The 21,719-nt window shown below is 43.9% G+C and overlaps 1 protein-coding gene across 2 annotated transcripts in view; it reads left to right on the forward strand.

Annotated features, from left to right (window-relative positions):
- Positions 1-21,719, forward strand: part of LOC126426928 (uncharacterized) — a 167,414-nt gene that overhangs the window by 113,997 nt on the left and 31,698 nt on the right. The window contains exon 4 of one of the 2 annotated variants that reach the window (XM_050089035.1): positions 13,663-13,828. The exons of the other annotated variant lie outside the window; for it this stretch is intronic. Within the exon in view, the coding sequence (XP_049944992.1) occupies positions 13,663-13,828 (166 nt within the window). The remainder of the gene's footprint in view (positions 1-13,662; positions 13,829-21,719) is intronic. 2 annotated transcript variants of the gene reach the window in all.

A 21,719-nucleotide genomic window follows, 5' to 3' on the forward strand; every position in this document is an offset into this window, starting at 1 on the left:
TGTAGTCTCGAATAAACGTGTGTCATCAGTATTCATTGTCTTGTGTGGGCAAGTATTTGAATTAGCACCCACTTAGCACCTTTTTTATATAGAATTCGTAGATTAACATAATTAATACTATGTGAGTTTCATTTTTGTTTCACATGCCTTAATTCTGTGTGTATTGTGTGTTTCTGATATTGTCATTCGTGACTTCAAATTGACGAACGAACCTTGTTACTGGGTAAGGTTTATTTTTGATTCACGCCTCCTAATTGTATGCGTTTTGTGACGTACATCTCCATGAGGGACGGTATTACCGTTTATCGTGTATTTCTGTCTTCGCGTGTCTTACACTGACGAAACGGGTGTCCCGGGGTTCTTCAGAATGTCGTGTCGTCCCTCCCTTTGGCCGGCTTAGCGCAGCAGCTCGAAGTGGCGTCAACTCAACAGGTCGTTGGAAGCCCCCTGTAGAAACGCTGACGCATTCTGCCTCTGTAGTCGTCCATAGTCGTTGCCAGTGTCAGATTTTGTGCACGACCTGACGGCTCGATTGTGTCCCACAAATGTTCGATGGGATTCATTTTGGGCAATGTGGATGGCCAAGTCATTCACGGGAACTGTCGAGAATGTTCTTCGAACCAATCGCAAGCAACTGTGGCTCGTTGACACGGAGTATAAAAATTTGGTCGTTGTTTGGGAGCATGAAATCCACGAATGGCAAGAAATGGTCTCCTAGTAGCAGAACATAACCATCCCCAGTCAATGGTCGGTTCTGTTGGACTACAGTATCCACAGCATTCCAAGTAAACGCATCCCACATCATTATGGAGCCACGACCAGCTTGAACAGTACCTCGTTGACAACTTCGGTCCATGGCTTTGTGGGGTCTGCGCCGCACACGAAGCCTAGCATCAGCTCTTACCAACTGAAATCGGGTTCCACTGACCACGTCATGGTTCTTCAGGCGTCCAGGGTCCAACCAATATGGTGACGAGCCCAGGAGGGGCGCTGCAGACGATGTGGTGCTGTTGGCAAGGGCACTCTGGTCAGTCGTCTGCTGCCATACTCCATTAACACCACACTTCGTCGCACTGTCCTTAAGCATACGTAGCTCGTACATCCCACACTGATTTCTTGGGTTATTTCACGCAGTGTTGCTTGTCTGTTAGCACTGACAACGCTACGCAAACGCTGCTGCTCTCGGTCGTTAAGTGAAGCCCGCCTGCCACTCTGTTGTTCGTGGTGAGAGATAATACCTGGCATTTGGTATTCTTGGCACACTCTTGACACCGTGGATCTCGGAAAATTGAATTACCTAACGATTTCCGAAATGGAATGTCCATTGCGTCTAGTCCCAATTACCATGCCACCTTCAAAATCTGCCATTTCCCGTTGTGCGGCCATAATGACGCCGGGCACCTCTTCACATGAATCACCTGAGTGCAAGTGACAGCTCCGTCAATGCACTGCCCTATTATATCTTGTGTACAGCATACTACTGTCACCCGTATATGTGCATATCGCTGTCCCACAGCTATCACCGTCTCTGTGTAATACACTGTTACTGAAGCTGAGGCAAGTGTCGAGACTCTGAACACTGCAAGTGTCTGTTCATTTTGTGGCACGAAACACTGCATGTGATGCTCTCCAATCCTATGGAAATATTTCACGGTCAAGACTTCAAATTTGGGTTGTCACCACAAGATAACAACTAGCTGCCACCTGCAGACACAAGTTCCCACTGAATGCTTTCCATAACTTGTTGGCAGATATGCTGTCGATTTAGGCTGATATCGAATGGTCAGACTGGGATACAGAACTCCCCTGCGAAGACATTGACGTCTAAGAAAGGAAGACATTGCATACATGACACTGGTCGCAAGGCCGAAACGTCAGTGGGTGGAGAGTTTTTGTTTGGACTGGTACTGGACTCAGTACGACTACGTGGAACACCTCATCACAAGGAAACAAGGCAGCTCGGTCGCATATGGACTTCTCATGCTCCGATACAGTCCGGGAGACTTGGTAAAGGATTCTACGCCTGTGTGGGAAGTGCGACTGTCGGAAGAGTTACTGGTTGAGGTCCCATCCATCTCCCTCTTCGTTTGTGACAGAATTAAGACCAGTCTTTCATATCCTCTGCATGAAACCACACTACAGAGAAATGTAATACACGCGTAGCGCCCTGGAAGCTTCGACAGGAGGGGATGCCTTCGGTGCTCCAGACCAGAGGCTGCGGCGGCGCGACACCGACGCCACGCAGAGCACCGCTGACGAGGTCCAGACTCTGAGCGCTGCAGTCGGCTCCAGTGGGAACTCCAGAAATTATGGTCGTCTAAAATATATCGATAGATCGATATTCTTCACACAAATGTCGATATACAGCGTCCCGTTTATCTCGACCACCCTAAATAACTGTTTGTCCAGATGCAAATTACAAAATGTTCCAATCAAATGTTCTTTAGCCGTCAGGGGGACATCAAACAGCTTTGTTTTTTACAAAGATATGAACAGCGGTATGGCTTTTTAAAATGGCATCTAGTTTTTTTTATTCGGTAATTCATTTCCTCTCCTAAAGACCTGTTTAAAGATGTATCACAGTGTACCATTCACTGAAACACTACGTTATTAGTTACATAACACAACACTGACTTTGAGCCCTGGATCACAAACTCGTCCTGGTGCTGGAGTTGTTAGAAAGCAAATGAAAACCAAGTAAAACGGTAACAGAAAATTGACTCTGACTCTCCTGCACCACTGCCCAGGAGTGGAACATTCAAAGTGGTGACCCTAGACACCGGTACACTGGTGCACTCGTTGAATGAAAGAATTATTTACTGCTTGCAGTGCTGCCTGCTGAGGAGAATTTCAAGCAAGCTCGATATGTTCCAGCATGTCCTCTGGAGTTGTTGGAATATCGCGATACACAACGTCTTTAATGCATCCCCGAAGAAAAATGTCCAGAGGATTTAAATCAAGAGACCCGGCAGGCCAAATAACTGTTCCTCCTCGACCAATCCACCTGGCAGGATACCTTGGTTTCGGAACACGACGTGCACGCAAGGCATTATGTGCTGGACACCCATCGTGTTGATACCACATAAGCATTCTGGTTCTTAGCGGCACTTCATCCAGAAGAGGAGGAAGAATTCGTCTGAGCAAGTTGGCATACGCTGTGCCGTTTAGACCACCATTCTGCATCCCACACCAGACGTTAACTCTCCGTTGACGCTGATGTTCCACCTGTCTAAGCCATCGTGGGTTGTCGCTAGACCTATAATACATGTTCCTTGTATTTACCTGTCCTTTGTTTGAGAAGAACATTCGTCGGTAAATAGAACATTGGAGAACAAGTTCGGATTGGCGAGGATTTACTGCTGTGCCCACTGACAGAACTTTACACGATTCTGGAAATCATTCCCATGCAATTCTTGATGTACGTGTACATTATAAGGATGGAACCAGTGACGTGTAACTACACGATGTACACTGGACTTACGAATGCTAGGCTCGTGTTCAAGCTGTCGTGTGCTCACATGTGGATTCATAGCAACGGAAGCGAGAACAGTAACTTCGGCAGCTTCGTCTGTGCGAGTGCTACGACGATTGCGTTGCCGTCGGCTGAAACTTTCCGTTTCCTGAAGCGTCGCAACAAGACGAGAAAACATTCGGACGGAAGGTGGGTTCTTGTCAGCACATCGCTCTCTGTACGGTTTCGCTGCCTGCCTAGCGCTTCGCTTACCTTACACAACAACAATCAAAGAAACGTTATGTCGCTGCAGTTTGTAGGAAGGACAGCCTTTACTGTATGCCTACTCTACGCTACAGTATTTAAAAGGACTGAACCACTGTACTAAATGCACCCTTACATAATAAAACAGTATTGCAATTACTGTTCTGCTAACTTACATTCCTCACACATGAGTAGCATTTCTACCTTCTCTTCGTTGGTGTACATTCTACACACACAACTCTTCAACTGACGATGGTTGACGGAATGACGGGTGTGCATTCTACTTATGTTTGCAAACTTCAGCACGTGGATGTGTTCCGTTACCCCGAGTACCTACACTAAGCACTGGGAGCGTCCACGTCAGTGTTGTGTTGTGTAATTAATAACGTTGTGTTTCAGTGAATGGTACACTGTGATACATTTTTGAGTAGGTGTTTAAGAGAGGAAGTGAATTACCGAATAAAAAATACAGGGTACCATTTAAAAAAGTCATACCGTTGTTCATATCTTTGTAAAAACGAAGCTACAACGAAGGCAATCATGAAATGGGACACCCTGTATGTCGGCAGTAGACATTGTTCGATATATCCATTTCACAAAAGCAATAATGTGTGCCGATATTTTTATTTTATATTATATTTTCGTTCACAACTTTCGAAACAAAATTGAAGTTGTTCTTTTGATATTATATTTCGACATAATTTTGCTTTCAGTGTGTGAACTTTCATCACGTGCAGTCTTACCCCTTGACTGTCTGTGGCAGGTATATGTGGCACCACGAAGAAGAAGTCCGATTGCACTGTGGGGCGGCGGTGTGAAAGGAGTAACAAAATTTCCGATGTGAAGAAACAGCACACGAGTTTCGTTAAAAACTATCTTTAGCGCAACTAGTGAGTTCTTTCTTCTTATCGGGATTCTTCAAAAACAGTTGCTGAAAAAGACGAACAAAATTTTAAATGACGAGATTGGTCTTTGCGGTGGGCGTAAACGTGTGACTGGAAACGCTGACGTAATCGGTGCTCCTTTAGCTTCAGAAAAATGGTTCAAATGGCTCTGAGCACTGTGGGACTTAACATCTGAAGTCATCAGTCCCCAAGAACTTAGAACTACTTAAACCTAACTAACCTAAGGACATCACACACATCCATGCCCGAGGCAGTATTCGAACCTGCGACCATAACAGTCGCCCGGTTCCAGACTCGGCCACTTCGGCCGGCTGTCGTTATCCTGAGGAAGTCATGTGCAAGATGGGGGCGCGAACTGTCGTCCATGAAGACAAATGCCTCGCCAATATGCTGACGATTTGGTTGCACTATCGGTCGGAGGATGGCATTCACGTATCGTACAGCCGTTACGGCGCCTTCCATGACCACCATCGGCGTACGTCGGCCCAACATAATGCCGCCCAAAAACAGCAGGGAACCTCCACCTTGCTGCACTTGCTGGACAGTGTGTCTAAGGCGTTCAGCCTGACCGGGCTGCCTCCAAACACGTCTCTGGCGATTGTCTGGTTGAAGGCATATGCGACACTCATCGGTGAAGACAACGTGACGCCAGTACTGAGCTGTCCATTCGCCATGTTGTTGGGCCCATCTGTACCACGCTGCATCTACATCTACATCTACATGGATTCTCTGTGAATCACATTTAAGTGCATGGCAGATGGTTCATGGAACCACCTTCACAATTCTCTATTATTACAAGTTGGTAATTGGAATTTCGTCGCAACGAAAAACGCCTTCCTTTCAATGCGTGCAGCCCAAATCCTGTATTATTTCTGTGACACCCTCTCATAATTCGCGATAATACAAAACGTGCTACCCTACCTTGAGCTTTTTCGATGTACTGCGTCAGTCCTATCTGGTAAGGGGCCCACACCGCGCAGCAGTATGAGAGGACGGACAAGCGTAGTGTAGGCAGTCTCCTTACTAGGTCTGTTACATTTTCTAAGTGTCCTGCCAATAAAACGCAGTCTTTGGTTACCCTTCCCCACAACATTTTCTATGCGTTCCTTCCAATTTAAGTTGTTCGTAATTGTAATTCCTAGGTACTTAGTTGAATTTACAAATATTAAATTAGTCTGATCTATCGTGTACCGAAGTTTAACGAATTCCTTTTAGCACTCATGTGGATGAGCTCACACTTTTCGTTATTTAGGGTCAACTGCCACTTTTCGCACCATTCAGATATCTCTTCTAAACCGGATGGTGAGGCCGTGCGGTTCCCGGCACTTCAGTCTGGAACCGCGTGACCGCTACGGTCGCAGGTTCGAATCCTGCCTCGGGCATGAATGTGTGTGATGTCCTTAGGTTAGTTAGGCTTAAGTACTTGTAAGTTCTAGGGGACTGATGACCACAGATGTTAAGTCCCATAGTGCTCAGAGCCATTTGAACCAAATATCTTTTCTAAATCGTTTTGCAGTTTGTTTTGATCTTCTGATGACTTCATTATTCGATAAACGACAGCGTCATCTGCGAACAACCTAACACAGGTACTTCGATATTCTCCCAAATCGTTTATACAGATAAGGAACAGCAAAGGGCCTATAACACTACCTTGGGGAACGCCAGAAACCACTTCTGTTTTACTCGATGACTTTCCGTCATTTACTACGAACTGTGACCTCTCTGACAGGAAATCACAAATCCAATCACATAACTGAGATGATATTCCATAAGCACGCAATTTCACTACAAGCCGCTTGTGTGGTACAGGGTCAAAAGCCTTCCGGAAATCCAGATATACGGGATCGGTCTGAAATCCCTTGTCAATAGCACTCAACACTTCATGTGAATAAAGAGCTAGTTTTGTTTGACAGGAACGATGTTTTCTAAGCCGGCCGCCGTAGCCGAGCGGTTCTAGGCGCTTCAGTCCGGAACCACGCTGCTGCTGGGGTCGCAGGTTCGAATTCTGCCTCAGGCAAGGATGCGTGTGATGTCCTTAGGTCAGGTTTAAGCAGTTCTAACAAGGGAACCTCCCCATCGCACCCCCCTCAGATTTAGTTATAAGTTGGCACAGTGGATAGGCCTTGAAAAACCGAACACAGATCAATCGAGAAAACAGGAAGAAGTTGTCTGGAACTATGAAAAAATAAGCAAGATATACAAACTGAGTAGTCCATGTGCAAGATATGCAACATCAAGGATACTGTGAGATCAGGAGCGCTGTGGTCCCGTGGTTAGCGTGAGCAGCTGCGGAACCGAAGGCTCTTGGTTCAAGTCTTCCCTCGAGTGAAAAGTTTAATTTTTTTATTTTCAGTTTATGTGGCAAACTCTTATGTTTTCATCACTTTTTGGGAGTGATTATCACATCCACAAGAAAACCTAAATCGGGCAAGGTAGAAGAATCTTTTTACATATTCGCCAAGTGTACAAGTTAGGTGGGTCGACAACATATTCCTGTCTTGTGACCCTCGTGCCGTCACCAGTGTCGTATAGAATATATCAGACGTGTTTTCCTGTGGAGGAATCGGTTGACCTATGACCTCGCGATCAAATCTTTTCTCGGTACCCATTGAATAGGCACGTCCTTTCGTCTACTAATCGCACGGTTTTGCGGTGCGGTCGCAAAACACAGACACTAAACTTATTACAGTGCACAGAGACGTCAATGAACGAACGGACAGATGATAAATTTGCGAAAATAAAGAAAGTAAACTTTTCACTCGAGGAAAGCCTTGAACCAAGGACCTCTCGTTCCGCAGCTGCTCACGCTAACCATGGGACCACGGCGCTCCTGAGCTCAGACTAGCCTTGATGTTGCATATCTTTCGCATGGACTACTCAGTTTGTATATTTTGCTTATTTTTTCATAGTTCCACACAACTTCTTCCTGTTTTCTCGATTGATGTGTGTTCAGTTTTTCAAGGCCTATCCACTGTGCCAACTTATAACTAAATCTGAGGGGGTGCGATGGGTAGGTTCCCTTGTAAGTATAGGGGACAGATGACCTCAGATATTAAGTCCCGCAGTGCTTAGAGCCATTTTTTTATGTTTTCTAAACCCATGTTGACTGTGTGTCAATAGATAGTTTTCTTCGAGGTAATTCATAATGTTCAAACACAATATATGTTCCAGAAATCCTGCTGCATATATACGTTAACGATATTGGCCTGTAATTAAGTGGATTACTCCTACTACCTTCCTAGAATATTGGTGTGACTTGTGCAAGTTTCCAGTCTTTTAATACGGATCTTTCGACGAGCGAACGGTTGTTTGTGATTGTTAAGTATGGAGCTGATGCATCAGCATACTCAGAAACGAACCTAATTGGCTTCCAGTCTGGTGCAGAAGACTTGCTTTTATTAAGTGATTTCAGTTGCTTCACTACTCTGAGGATATTTACTTCTACATTACTCATGTTGGTAGCTGTCCTTGATTCGAGTTCTGGAATATTTACTTCGTCTTCTTTTGTGAAGGGGTTTCAGAAGGCTGTGATTTGGCAGCAGTGTCTTCGGTAGTATCTCCATTGTTCTCGCGCAGAGGAGGCATTGATTGTTTCTTGCCACTAACATACTTCACATACGACTAGAATCTCTTTGGGTTTTCTCCCAGGTTTCGAGACAAAGTTTCGTTGTGGAAACTGTGAACTGTGGATTTAATTTCAGAGAATATTCTTAAAAATTTACTTTATTTACTAGCGATTCATCAAGAACATTAACACATTTAGTCACACTATGTGAGCGTGGAAGTAGTTGCCAGGGAGTAACTTAAGAAATCAAAATCAAATTGCTTTCAACAAATGGGAAATTTATTCCTAAAAGCATTTTTTTTAGAAACGGATTTAAAATTATAAGCAGAAAGCACCCTCTAAACATCAAGTTACAATTTATTCAGAGGCAGAAAGAAACAAATTTTTGAGTGTATGAGCTTTCGGGCTGAGAACCTTGGCGCTCCCTTTTGACGCGGCCGTAATTACGACCGCTCACAACAGCCTCTGAAAGACTACACTGGTGCAAATCTGCAACACACCAGATTACCGTAAAGTAAAAGTTTTAACAATTCACACAAGCACACAAACTATGCACCCCATAGGAGGGATGGAAATGGTACAAAAGACTAAAATTAAAAGATAAACGTGCCACTGAAGGTGCAACTTGATTTTAACTTCTAAGAAAGTCTTATGGTGGAAGAGTGGCAAGTTTATTTACTAAAATGACCATTTTATCAAAAGTCCATGAAATGCAATCCAACATAAAATTATGTAAAGTTGGCCAAACATGCTCTACAGTACACATATACCGCCTCTCCAGATGATAGGCAAGATAAAAACATATTTAAGGAATTATGCCGTTACACTTCTAGCAATAAATTCGTTCACACACCGAATCCGAGAAACATGACAGAGGCAGCTCCAACGACAGACAGACACTAACTGCCTAACAAATGCGGACGAGAGACAGAGGAGCAAGCAGTGGACGAGAGACTGACCCAGACTGACCCACTGGCGAGCTCATAGCGCCCCTTAAATGCACGTGAACAGGCAGCCTTTCCCCTTTCCCACCAGAGGGAGACACCAAAGCTGCGACTGCCACAGCGGCGCCACCGCTAGAAACGGAGGGCGACTGCTCCACACTACGCGCTGCGGCTCGCTCTTCAAAACAGCAATTTTTACCACGGCTCAAACTGTTATAAGCATCTCGCATTGAAGGCCGCGCTATATTTCGAGCTTCTGTAAAAGATCGCCAATCTTGGGAATTTTGCGTCTGTTTAAATTTGGCGCGTTTGTTTCGTTGTTTCTGCAAAAGTGTTCTAACTCGTTTTGTGTACCAAAGAGGACCAGCTGCGTCGTTTGTTAATTTATTTGGAATAAATCTCTCAACTGCTGCCAATACTATTTCTTTGATTTCAAGCCACATCTGATCTACTCTTATTTTATTAATTAGGAATGAGTGGAGATTGTCTATCAGGAAGACATCAAGTGAATTTTTATCTGCCTTTTTCAACAGGTAAATTTTTCGTTTACTTTTTGAGGATTTGGGGATTACAATATTGTCTCGGTACGACAACCCTGTGTTCACTAATCCTTGTATCGGTTTTGATGCTCGTTATTAACTCAGGATTATTTTTTGCTGAGAGGTCTAGTGTGTCTTCACAACCGTTTACTATTCGCGTGGGCTCATGAACTAATTGCTCGAAATAATTTTCAGAGAATGCGTTTAGAACATTTCGGATGATATTTTATGCGTACCTCCGAAATTAAACATGTATTTTCGCCAACATATCGATGTAAATTAAAGTCACCACCAACTATAATCGTGACGTGGTTGCAAAGATGGACCTCGCCATGGACGTCGGGAGTGAAGTTGCGCACAGTTTGAGTTGTAACACGACGTCCTGTGGCTGCACGAAAAGCATTACTCAACATGGTGGCGTTGCCGTCAGGGTTCCTCCGAGCCATAATCCGTAGGTAGCGGTCATCCACTGCAGTAGTTCAGTTCATAACTAAAAGTGCCATTGTGATTTCTCAGAATTTTTGCAAAATAAATAATAATTTTTGTTAGTTTCATGTTTTTCTTACACTAACTAGCACTACTCCAGTACCCAAGTATCCGACTAGCTACGTAAGAAATTTTGTAAATTTTTGTGTCATTTCCTTACAGCAGAGGACTCCAGAAGATATTTATTGCTGAAAGTTTTTCAGGCATTTCTCTTTAGGAGCGTCTGTCTGACTTCTGTAGTATTGTGGGGGTGTACATTGAATCTTGCAGTAGCCACAGGGTAAAGGGTACATTTCAGATTAATCCGTTGCGCAGAATAACTGAATAGCAACTCCACGCACACAAGAGCCACAGTGGCAAAAAGTCAGATGCCCCTTCCACAACAGATACGACACTGCTACGGCGTCACAAGGCAAGCAGTCTTGATGTTGTCCTCGATTTGCAGAGAATGACAGTCCATATTTTATTGGAAATTACGTCCAAGTTCTCATTCAAATGAACGAAAAATATGCAAAGTTTCGAAATTTTTTTGAGACAATGAAAAGACATACGTTCAACTATATTTTAGATTTTCGATACAAAAAAGAAGAAAATGGAGCCCATAATCGAGGTCTGATCGAGAACCTACGAGTTTGAAGTACACCTGCTACGTAGAGTGTAGCCTCTAGAAGTTATCTCAAATCAAAAATGGATAACATCAGTAGATACTACAGTAGATTTATGGGAGCTTGTACCTAACTACAATGAAACAACATTAAATTTAACGATATCATGCTAAATGGAACTCTGTGTTGGATTTTTTTTTTTACTCTTTATTGCTTTACAAAAAGTAGTTATTGCATTTCGGGAGTCAAAGTTAGAAGCTAATAGGATGTACCGTTTTTATTTTATGCTGCATGCAGGTTTGAAAAACCGTTTCTCGAGGAAAACCATGACTAAAGTTTAGGGCGAACTTCTATATTAATTATTAGCTGAATTTGCGTAAAAACTATATGCCATTATACACTTTTGACGTCGCTGAACACAAATCTGAAGTTAGATTTTCAAAATTCAAAATGTGTAATCCATTGTGGCTGACCGAATATTATCTTTTGGCCAATTTTTATCAAAATTTGATAAAAATAGTTTTTTCCTTACTTACGTTTAGTCTGCAATTCCAAGACCGTATATCGACATTCCTGACGCAAATATCTTTCAAAAATGCAACAAAAAATCGATTTTTCGACCATTTTGAATGAGAACCTGGCCTTAAGACTGAGTGATTTAACGGACGACGTGCAGTAGGGCTTGTAAGCCTTCGTCACACCAGGAACGAATGCATGCAGTCCTGTGGACGCGGATACGTCTTCACGGAAGACTGAAGTATAGCCAGGACCTCCTCGAGAAACAGCCACCTGCTCTTTCTGATAAAACTGTTGATATTTTTAAAGGTATCGAGTATCCGATATATCGATATTTAAATGGCACCAACATATAGATATTCGATAAACAGACTGATAAAATATCAACCTATCGGCTCATAAAAGTATCTGCTTCACATTATAAATATACTGCCAGTTTTAGAGCTCCATATTTAAGTATCCATTTACGCACACCAAAAAAAAGTTTTGCATCACCCTGGTTCCCAGAACTCCTGAAGACAGTCACTGATTATGGATATTGTACCACAGACACAGTCCCTTTGATTGTTCGGAGATGTCACAAAACCTGCCCAAAAATGTAAACAATCATGCACGAGCAGCGCCTATTAGACGGTTGGGGTCCGACAGCCGATCAGTTCCGGTCATTCCACCAGGAAGGACGTACACGGTTCGTGTTGTCTGTAGTTCTACCATGCCTACATACCACAGTTCGATCGCGTCCACATTCTCTCTTTGTGCCAGGAAGGGCTCTCAACAAGGGAAGTGTCCAGGAGTGTCTGAGTGAACCAAAGAGATGTTGTTCGGACATGGAGGAGATAATCAACTTGAATAATTATCCTTTAGAATATTGCTAGGTGCGGTCGAGGCTGTCGCGTGTGAAATGCAGTGAAGTGTACTGTTGTGGAGGAAACATGGGGCTCGCAAGAACTGTAGCGCACAATACTGTAAGCTGCGATGACTGCTGTCTGCACCGCTCACTGCTGACAAATGAGATAACTCTCGTTCTATCTGGATTGACCTTCGCCAATCAAACTCTCCCTACGCCTTGATGAAGTCAAGGACTCCTATTCGCCCCTAGTCTAACTATTGGCGTGGTACACCGGTCAGATAACCAGTCCACCGCGATGCCACTCAAAATTCGCTCGCAGGCGTTTAACTATAACTCTGTCCATTTACACTGCACAATAAGTGTGTTGGCCAACACAGTGAACAACGTTTAATTGCAAGGACTCAATATAGAGTCACACTTCGATTCGCTCTCGACAGAGGTGCTCTCCCAGTGAAGTACTGAGGAGAGACTTGTTCCTCGCTCTTTGAGTACATGTACGAGCGCGCACACTCTCGTTACGTGTTCTCGCTCCAAGAGTGACAACGGAAGGGCGCCTCTCCACGCCAGACGTGAAGGGGTATATCTTTCGGTCTCTTCCATTACTTCTTCAGCTCAAGGCGTCAGAAATATCGTCTGCCAATCAGCATTGCTCTTCTAAAACGGGAGAATGACATTTCGTTTAAGGCGACCAATCCGGATATCTGTAGTATCGGCGTTTGGTGTGTGCTGTCTCTCTGTGAAAATCTCTGAAACTGCGTGCTATGTGTAAAGAATGCGTAGGCTGGCCGCTCCCACACAGTGTAGCGGAATTTGCTTTTAAGCCGACACGGGGTCGTCCTTTCACTCGAACAAACGCTGTCTGCTCTACAGGCGGTCACCGGCCGACGTAGATGGGTTGGGACTGGCCTCCTGGCGTGCGGTTTTGCCTCTCTCGAACTAAAAGCTCCTGTGCCGTCGTGTCTGGAATGTAAGTGTGTACGCCAGCCTCGAGTATTTCAACCATGGTGCGCTCTTGCGATTTATTAGTTATTTGCGTATAATTTACATGAATTCATACAAGATTGACTTTATCTTATCGAGTTTGGGTTCGAATGAAGCGTCTTGATGTGCAGAATATGATTGTGAGGGCGGAATATGTAAGCAACGAAGGTCAGGAGACCACGACATCTTACAGTCTGCTTCTTAATTTCACTCGTGTTAGGCGAATGCCTTGAGATTTCGACTTTCCTGTTCCCGTCTTTGGCATTCGCCACTGATTGCTGAGAAGTATCAGGATGTTTACTCATTGCTATGTTAACTATTAGAGTGTGATTTTCAAAATCCTTTGTTATTTCCTTAACTTACATGTGCCGATATATGATGACCAAAATGCAATAAGCGTGTCTAAGTTATGAAAGGAGCAGAAAAAAAAGACAGGAAGAGACTGCTACATCTGATACTCAGTAAAGACCTCGACAAAGAATAATCCTACAAGTTGAAGTTTTGATTCAGTCACAAAACCTGTATTGTGTAATTGCATCGCTACCTCTGTTGGCAGGGCACCTACTACATGCATCGGTACTGGACACGACCGATAACCCTAAAAAAGTTCGTCGCCTTACCTTACGGGAAGTATAAATTGTACATGAAGGGTCTGAAGGATGGAAAAAGACAAGTTTGTGTGCAGATGGTCATCGATATCTACGAAGTCGGATTTTTCAAAGGTAAGGATTTGATCTTTGAGTAACACATGATCACGAGTAATTGTTTCAGTAAAGTTATGAAATTCCACCACCGAGGGCTTCGCGGTCATTGAAGAGGTGGACGTAGCAGGTAAAAGTCCTGTGGGTAGAAAAAGTTTCAGTCGTAATCATTTAGCCGAGAAGCGAAAAAGAGGTGGCTGTACACAGTGCCCTCCCGTCACTGCCACCGGCTAAAGCCAAGCCTGCCTCGGCGTTGTCTCCTGGAGAGAGAGAGTTTCCTCCTTAAAGTTCGATGTAATACACAGCAGTCAGCTGCATTTATGTGAGTGGCATACCTGATGATGTAAACAAATTTATGTTCATACATTCCAAGCACTTACAACATGACAACAAAAAACTTCACGCAATGGCAATGGGAAACAAGTACAATTCTTCTGGATTGTTACAGAAAAAAGCGTAAAGAGCACGTGCAAATACGCTAATTTGTTCTGAAGCGATATTGCAATTTTCTATTGGTTAAACCATAGTTTCCAATGAAACTGTGAGCCAGACCGAGACTCGAACTCGGACCTTTGCCTCTGGTGGGCAAGTGCTCTACCAACTGAGCTACCCGAGCACAACTCGTGCACCGTCCTCACAGCTTCAATTGTGCCAACATCTCGTCTCCTACCATCCAAATTTCTCACACGTTCTCCTGCGAGCCGGCCGCTGTGGCCGAGCGGTTCTGGGCCCTTCAGTCCGGAACCACGCGGCTGCTACTGTCGCAGGTTCGAATCCTGCCTCAGGCATGGATGTGTATGACGTCCTTAGGTTAGTTAGGTTCTAAGTCTATGGGACTGATGACCTCCCATAGTGCATAGAGCCATTTGAACCATTTTTCTCCTGTGAACCTCGCTAAATTAGCACTCCTTAAGAAATTATACTGCGGAGACATGGCATAGGCATAACCTGGGGGATGTTTTCAGAAAGAAATTTTCACGCTGCAGAGGTGTCTGCTCTGGTTAGAAACTTCCTGGCAGGTTATAACTGTGTATCAGACCGACACTCGAACTCTGGACTTTGGCCTTTCGTGGGCAAGTGCTCTACTGGCTAAGCTACCCAAGCGCAGCTCACACCCCGTCGTCACAGCTTCAGTTTGGCCAGTATCGCGTCTCATACCTTCGAAAGTTCTACTGGAAACCATACAGGAATAGCACTCCTGGAAGGAAGGTTAGCTGGCAGAGCACTTGCCCACGAAAGGCAAAGATCCCGAGTCTCGGTCTGGCATACAGTTTCAGTCTGCCAGGAAGATTCAGAGGAGCGCATATTCCGCTGTAGAGTCAATACTTCATTCTGGAACCATCCACCTGTCTGTGACTAAGCCATGTCTCCGCAATATCCCTTCTTCCAGGAGTGCTAACTCTGCAAGGTTCGCAGGAGAGGTCCTGTGAAGTTTGGAACCTAGGAGACGAGTTACTGGCAGAATTGAAACTGTAAGGGCTGGTCGTAAATCGTGCTTGCTAGCTCGGTTGGTGGAGCAATTGCCCGCGATAGGCAAAGGTCCCGAGCTCTAATCTCAGTCTGGCAACATAGTTTTAATCTGCCAGAAAGTTTCATATCAAGTGCAGAGCACTTGTCCGCATAAGGCAAAGGTCCTGTGTTCGAATCTCCGTCTGGTACACAGTTTTAATGTCAGGAAATGTCATATCAGCGCACACTCCGCTGCAGAGCGAAAATTTCGTTCATAGTTTCCGATGTTTCCCATGAACCGCGGACTTGCCGTCGGTTTGGGTGGCTTGTCTGCCTTAACCGTACACAGGTGTACTGTGTGTACAACAACAATGGAGTGATGCCTGTCGAGAAGCCAGACAAACATACGGCTCCTGAAGAGGGGCGGCACCCTTTTCAGTCGTTGCAGGGGCATCAGTCTGGATGATTGACTCATCTGGCTAACCAAGACGGCATTGCTGTCCTGGTACTGCGAGCAGCCTACAGCAAGGGGAAACTACAGCTGTAATTTGCCAGTTGGCATGTAGCTCTACTCTATGGTTAAATTGGCCGTGCGGTTAAAGGCGCTGCAGTCTGGAACCGCAAGACCGCTACGGTCGCAGGTTCGAATCCTGCCTCGGGCATGGATGTTTGTGATGTCCTTAGGTTAGTTAGGTTTAACTAGTTCTAAGTTCTAGGGGACTAAAGACCTCAGCAGTTGAGTCCCATAGTGCTCAGAGCCATCTATGGTTAAATGGTGATAGCTTCTTGTTGGGTAACATATTCTGGGGATGAAAGAATCTCCCATTCGGATCTCCATGCAGGAACTACTCAGAAGGATGTCATCACCAAGGAAAACAAATCTGTCGTTCTAAGGAAAGGATTCTGGAATGTTAAATGCCTTAATCGGGCTGGTAGGTTAGAGGTTTTATAAACGGAAATGGATAGGTTGAAGTTCAATATATTGAGACTTAGCGAAGCTCGGTGTCAAGAGAAACAGGATGAATGCAGGGTTATAAATACAAAGTCACAAAGGGATAATGCAAGAGTGGGTGTAATAATGAATAAGCAAATAGGAATGCAGGTAATCTACGTGAAACAGCATAGTGAACGCATTGACGTAGCCAAGATAGGCACTAAGTTCACACCTACAATAGTTGTACAAGTTTATATGCTAACTAGCTCTGGAGATAATGGAGAGACTGGAGAAATGTATGATGAGATAAAAGAAATTATTCAGCTAGTTAAAGGAAATGATAATTTAATTGTCATGGGAGACTGCAGTTTGGTGGTAGGAAAAGGAAGAAAAGCAAAAATTTAATTTCGACTCACGTAAAGAAATGAAAGAGCAAGCCGTCTGGTGAAATTTTGCACAGAGGATAATTTAATCATTGCTAACAATGGAAATTTGTAGTAAGGTCTTATGGGACCAAACTGCTGAGGTCATCGGTACCTAGGCTTACACACTACTTAATCTAACTAAAACTAACTTACGCTGAGGACAACACACACCCATGCCCGAGGGAGGACTCGAATCTCCGACGGTGGGAGCGGTGCGGACCGTGACAAGGCGCCCTTGACCGCTCGGATACCCCGCGCGGCCATCGCTAACACCTTGTTTGAGAATCATCAAAGTAGCGCGTATACATGGAAGACTCCTGGAGACACTGGAAGGTTTCAGATTCATTACATAATGGCAAGAAAGGGATTTCGGAACCAGATTTTAAACTGTAAGACATTTACAGGGTTAGATTGGACCACAATTTATTGGTAGCGAACTGTAAATTAAACCTGAAGAAACTACAAAAAGGTAGGAAATTAAGGAGACGGAACATGGATAAGCTGCAAAAACTAGAGGTTGCTGATAGTTTCAGACGAAGCATTACGCAGCGGTTGAGTAGAGCAGGGAAAAGGAATACAGTAGAAGAAAAATAGATAGCTATAAGAGATGAAATAGAGAAGGCAGCAGAGTGTCAAATAGGTCGAAAGACAAGGCATAGTAGAGATATTGAATTCAATTGATGAAAGAAGAAAATATAAAAATGCAGCAAATAAAGCAAGCGAAGGGAAATACAAACGTCTCTCAAAATGAGTTGGACAGGAAGTGTTAAATGGCTGAGCAAGAATGGATAGAGGACAAATGTAGGAATGTTTCACTAGGGGAAAATGGATTCCGCCTTCAGGAAATTTAAAAAGACTTTTTGAGAAAAGGGAAGCAACTGTATGAATGTGAAGAGCTCAGATGTAAAACCAGTCCTAAGCTAGGAAGGGAAAGCTGAAAGGTAAAAGGAGTATATAGAGTGTCTGTATAAGGGAGATGAACGGAAATATTATAGCCAAGAAATTCAGAACCCAGGATATAGTAAGGAAAATCGTCGTGTCAGTGTTTTGGGACAGGAAAAGAGATTTGTTCGTTGTTTTTTTGGAAATAGATGGGACCATAAATGCTGCAAGATACTGTGGGGTCATGAAGAAACTTCGCAGAGCCATACAAAACAGACGTGCCGACAGCGACACTCTGTCTCCTCGATGAGAGCGCGCGTCCGCACACCGCTCATTCAACGCAAGAGTAGCTGACTTCGTTTGGTTGGGATGTTTTAAGCCAACTCTGTCACAGCCCCGACCTCACACCTAGTGACTATCATCTGTTCACTAAACTGATGGTCCAAATGGCTCTAAGCAGTATGGGACTTAACATCTGAGGTCATCAGTCCCCTAGAGTTAGAACTACTTAAACTTAACTAGCCTCAGGACATCACACACATCCATGCCAGAGGCAGGATTCGAACCTGCGACCGTAGCAGCAGCGCGGTTCCGGACTGAAGTGCCTAGAACTGCTCGGCCCCAGTGGCCGGTCATTAAATTGAAGAAACACCTTATTGGAAAGCACTTTTCCGACGACGACGAGGTGAAAATCGAAGTGAAGAACTGACTGAAAAAGGCGTTGGGAGACGTCTATGACACAGGAATCAAAAAACTCGTCCTACTAATGACAAAATGTATAAAGATACATGGTGATTGCTTGTAAAAATAATGCAACACCTGTACTACAATGAATCTAAATTTTATTATGATAAATTAAATTTTTTGCACCTAAAAAAATTTTTGTAACCTTAGTTTCCGGATTAGCCTCGTACGTGGATACAGATGCTTCACTAACGTAATGCTGCCCAAAAACCTTTTTTCAGTAGGAAATAAAATGATAGATACTACGGAATCATTTCATGACACGCTGTAACACGCCGATGTACGCAAGATAGTACGATTTGTTTCATCCTATGGCAAGTCGCGTAAGGGATTCATTTGCTTCCAGGGTCTGTAGTAGGAACACTGAAATTCTTCTGCGATGTGGCCTTTCCACACAGCGTATGGATTTCGACAACGATCGCCCATTAGCGAGCGACGGAGGTGGTTTGTTGCTGAGGTAGCAGACTCCTTCGGCAGTGCAGAGAGTACGGGGAAGGCACTGATTGTACATGTGGTGACGTCACACAATACCGAAGAAATAATTTATCAATGTTTCTGAGGACAGTTTCCAGTGAAAGACCTGTCAGGTAATTATTAAGAGTTTTTTGTGCCAAAGTGGCTTCAGGTCACAGTTATGCTGGTGGTAAAAGGAGGATTCTACATTGACGAGGGGTCCTCACAGATTCCGATTTTGTGCACACTTGTAGCAGATGGAATTCAGTGCACGCACATAAATTTTTTAAGACAGTACGACAAAGAACTCTGAAATATCACCTTTCAAAATTAGCAAATCTCCAAGTGCAGTTAAAAACAATTTTCATTATTTCGACGAATTCGTCGGTTTCTCAGCACGTTAGTACGTTCGATGGTTCGAATCTCGCTAGTAAGATAAATACAGGGTGACACAGAATAACGGGAAAATTTGAAATGAGTAGTGGCAGCCATGCGCACGTGCAGCACTGCGGGTTCGTGACAGACAGCAAGTAAACAGTTCACCATTTCACTAATCATGCGTCACTGGAACGGAAAATAGCGTGCGTTAGCCATAAAAATGTTTATTGTTTGCTCACGGCACAGAAGGAGTTTCGAAGTTTTTGTAATTTAGAATGTCATGATATCGTTCCGTCGAAAGATGCGATAAAATGTTGGATTAATAACTTTGAAGACACTGGATCTGCCCTCAAAAAGAAACCAACAGGACGACCAAGAAGTGTGCGTTCTCCAGCGAACACTGATGTTGAACGCGAGTCTGTCTTACGGAGCCCACGGCGTCAATTCGTAAGCAAGAAGCAGCGATTGGAGTGTCCCGGGAGAGTGTTTGCAGAATGCTTCATCTTGATTTAAAATTTCATCCGTGCAAACTACAGATGGTGCAACCATTTAAGGACCACGATTTCCGATTACGCTTAGGATTCTGTCAACAAATGATAACAAAAATAAACAATGACGATGAATTTGTAAAAAAAGTTGTTGACGTCAGATGAGGCGCAAGTAATGTGAATAAACGGAACTACCGTTACTGAGAAAACACAAATCCTAATGACGTTCATGAGCGCCCTTCACACGCTACTAAAGTGACAGCATGGCGTGCTGTTTCATCACGTGGGATTATCGGACCGCATTGTCTCGCAAATGAACAACGAAACACAATAACTGTCAACGCCGATCGGTTCGTGGATGTGTTACGAACTTTCGTTACACCTGCATTGCACAACTTTGCAAACGTTCAAGAAGCCTGGTTTCAACGTGACGGAGCGACATCACACACTACACGGCAATCAGTGGCATACGTGCGAGAATTGTTTGGCTTCCGTGTGATCTCACAATTCGGTAACATACCCGGGCCTCCTAGATCGCCAGATCTATCCGTTTGTGACTTTTCTCGTGGAGCAAAGTCTACACGACTCGACCAAGAACCCTGGACGAGTTAAAACAGAGAATTTTGGATGCAATGCACAGTATCCCATCTGAGATGTTGCAGCGGTCAATGAGGAATCTCAACAGCAGATTTCACGAATGTATTCGTACAGGAGGACGCCATCTAAAGGACGCAATTTTTGAAAAATAATAAATGGCATCAATGTTTCCTAAATGGCAAAGTTGGGAGGTTTCAATTACGATGAATGCAATTTATTTCCTTCATCACTTCTAGTTTTATTGGATTGTGGAAATGTTCCCGTTTTTCTGCGTCACCCTGTATCTTTTGATTTTTTTTTAAAACTTCTATATTTATTAACAAAGTGTAATCTTAATTGACAGATATGGAACTATAGTGTTTAATAAAAATAACATCTTGGTTATTCGTTGTTACCGACAGTACATTGAAATTTGGCATACGAGGTCGATACATCAGATAGATAATGAGAAAGTATCATTTTCACAGACTCGCTAGTGTTATTGAAATATGTATTTTTTTCATTGAATAAAATACGTTTTGGCATATTCCTAAGAAGTTTAAATTCATTTTTAGACATCTAGTAACCGTCAATAAAAGGATGCTACTTTTATTTCTTACTTAACGTTCGCATTTGTTGATAAATATTACATTTAAAAAAGTATGCTACTAGCTAGATTCCACTCTCGTGTTCATGATTGAAAATCCGACTATGCTACAAGCTGAGTTAGTCAAATGCTGTTTGGGTAACAACACTCGGAAGTCTTGTCACCTTCAAAGCCAATTTTGTTTTGTTCGTTTGACAACTGCGTGGTGGCACCTCAGCAAATTTACGTCCAGACACTGAACTTGAAGCCCTGTGAGTACGAAAGGAGTCGGAGAGGGCAGGGCGCTGTGTAGTGTTGCGTTGTGAGCGTCTCCGTGCAGAGTGAGTGAGTGGTGCAGGCAGCTCGAGCGCCTCAGTGGGCAGAGAGGCGGGCACATGTCGTGCAAACTGCTTATGTCTCTGCGTCAAGAATTTGTAACGTGAACATCCAAACGAATAAACCATATTGCCCTTAATTGTATTTTTTTCGCGTGTGGCTACACGGAGTATTCAGTGCACAAAACTGAAGCAGAGTCGGGGGAGCAACTTTCATGCCTCACAAGGCGTGCACTGAGAAGAGTGGCTGTCATTTTGCACTGCCAATATTAGCCTGGACTGCTAAAGTAAGTAAGACAAAACTAAGTATTCATTGCTGAGCGTTAGTTCTAGATCGCACAGTGCTAATTTTGGCACTCTCTACCATCTGATGTTTTTGACCATAAAGGCCTTCAAAAACATCTACAACCTGTATGAGTGGTGTCTTTTCTTCCCGACATGTCCGAAAGAACAGGCACCACTTATACAGATATACAGCGATAAGCCGAAACATTACGACGACTGCCCACCGCGTCGCTGGACGCCGCCTGCTGGCGCTGCGGGCACGTCACGCAGTGACGAAAGTGCGTAAGTGGAGCAGCTACGGACGGCGGAGATACGGGCTGCACATGGCGAAATCCACCGAGATAAGCGACTTCGACAAATGGCAGATTATGATTACA

The sequence above is a fragment of the Schistocerca serialis genome, chromosome 11 (assembly GCF_023864345.2).
Source record: "Schistocerca serialis cubense isolate TAMUIC-IGC-003099 chromosome 11, iqSchSeri2.2, whole genome shotgun sequence".
Taxonomy (NCBI): Eukaryota; Metazoa; Arthropoda; class Insecta; order Orthoptera; family Acrididae; genus Schistocerca; species Schistocerca serialis.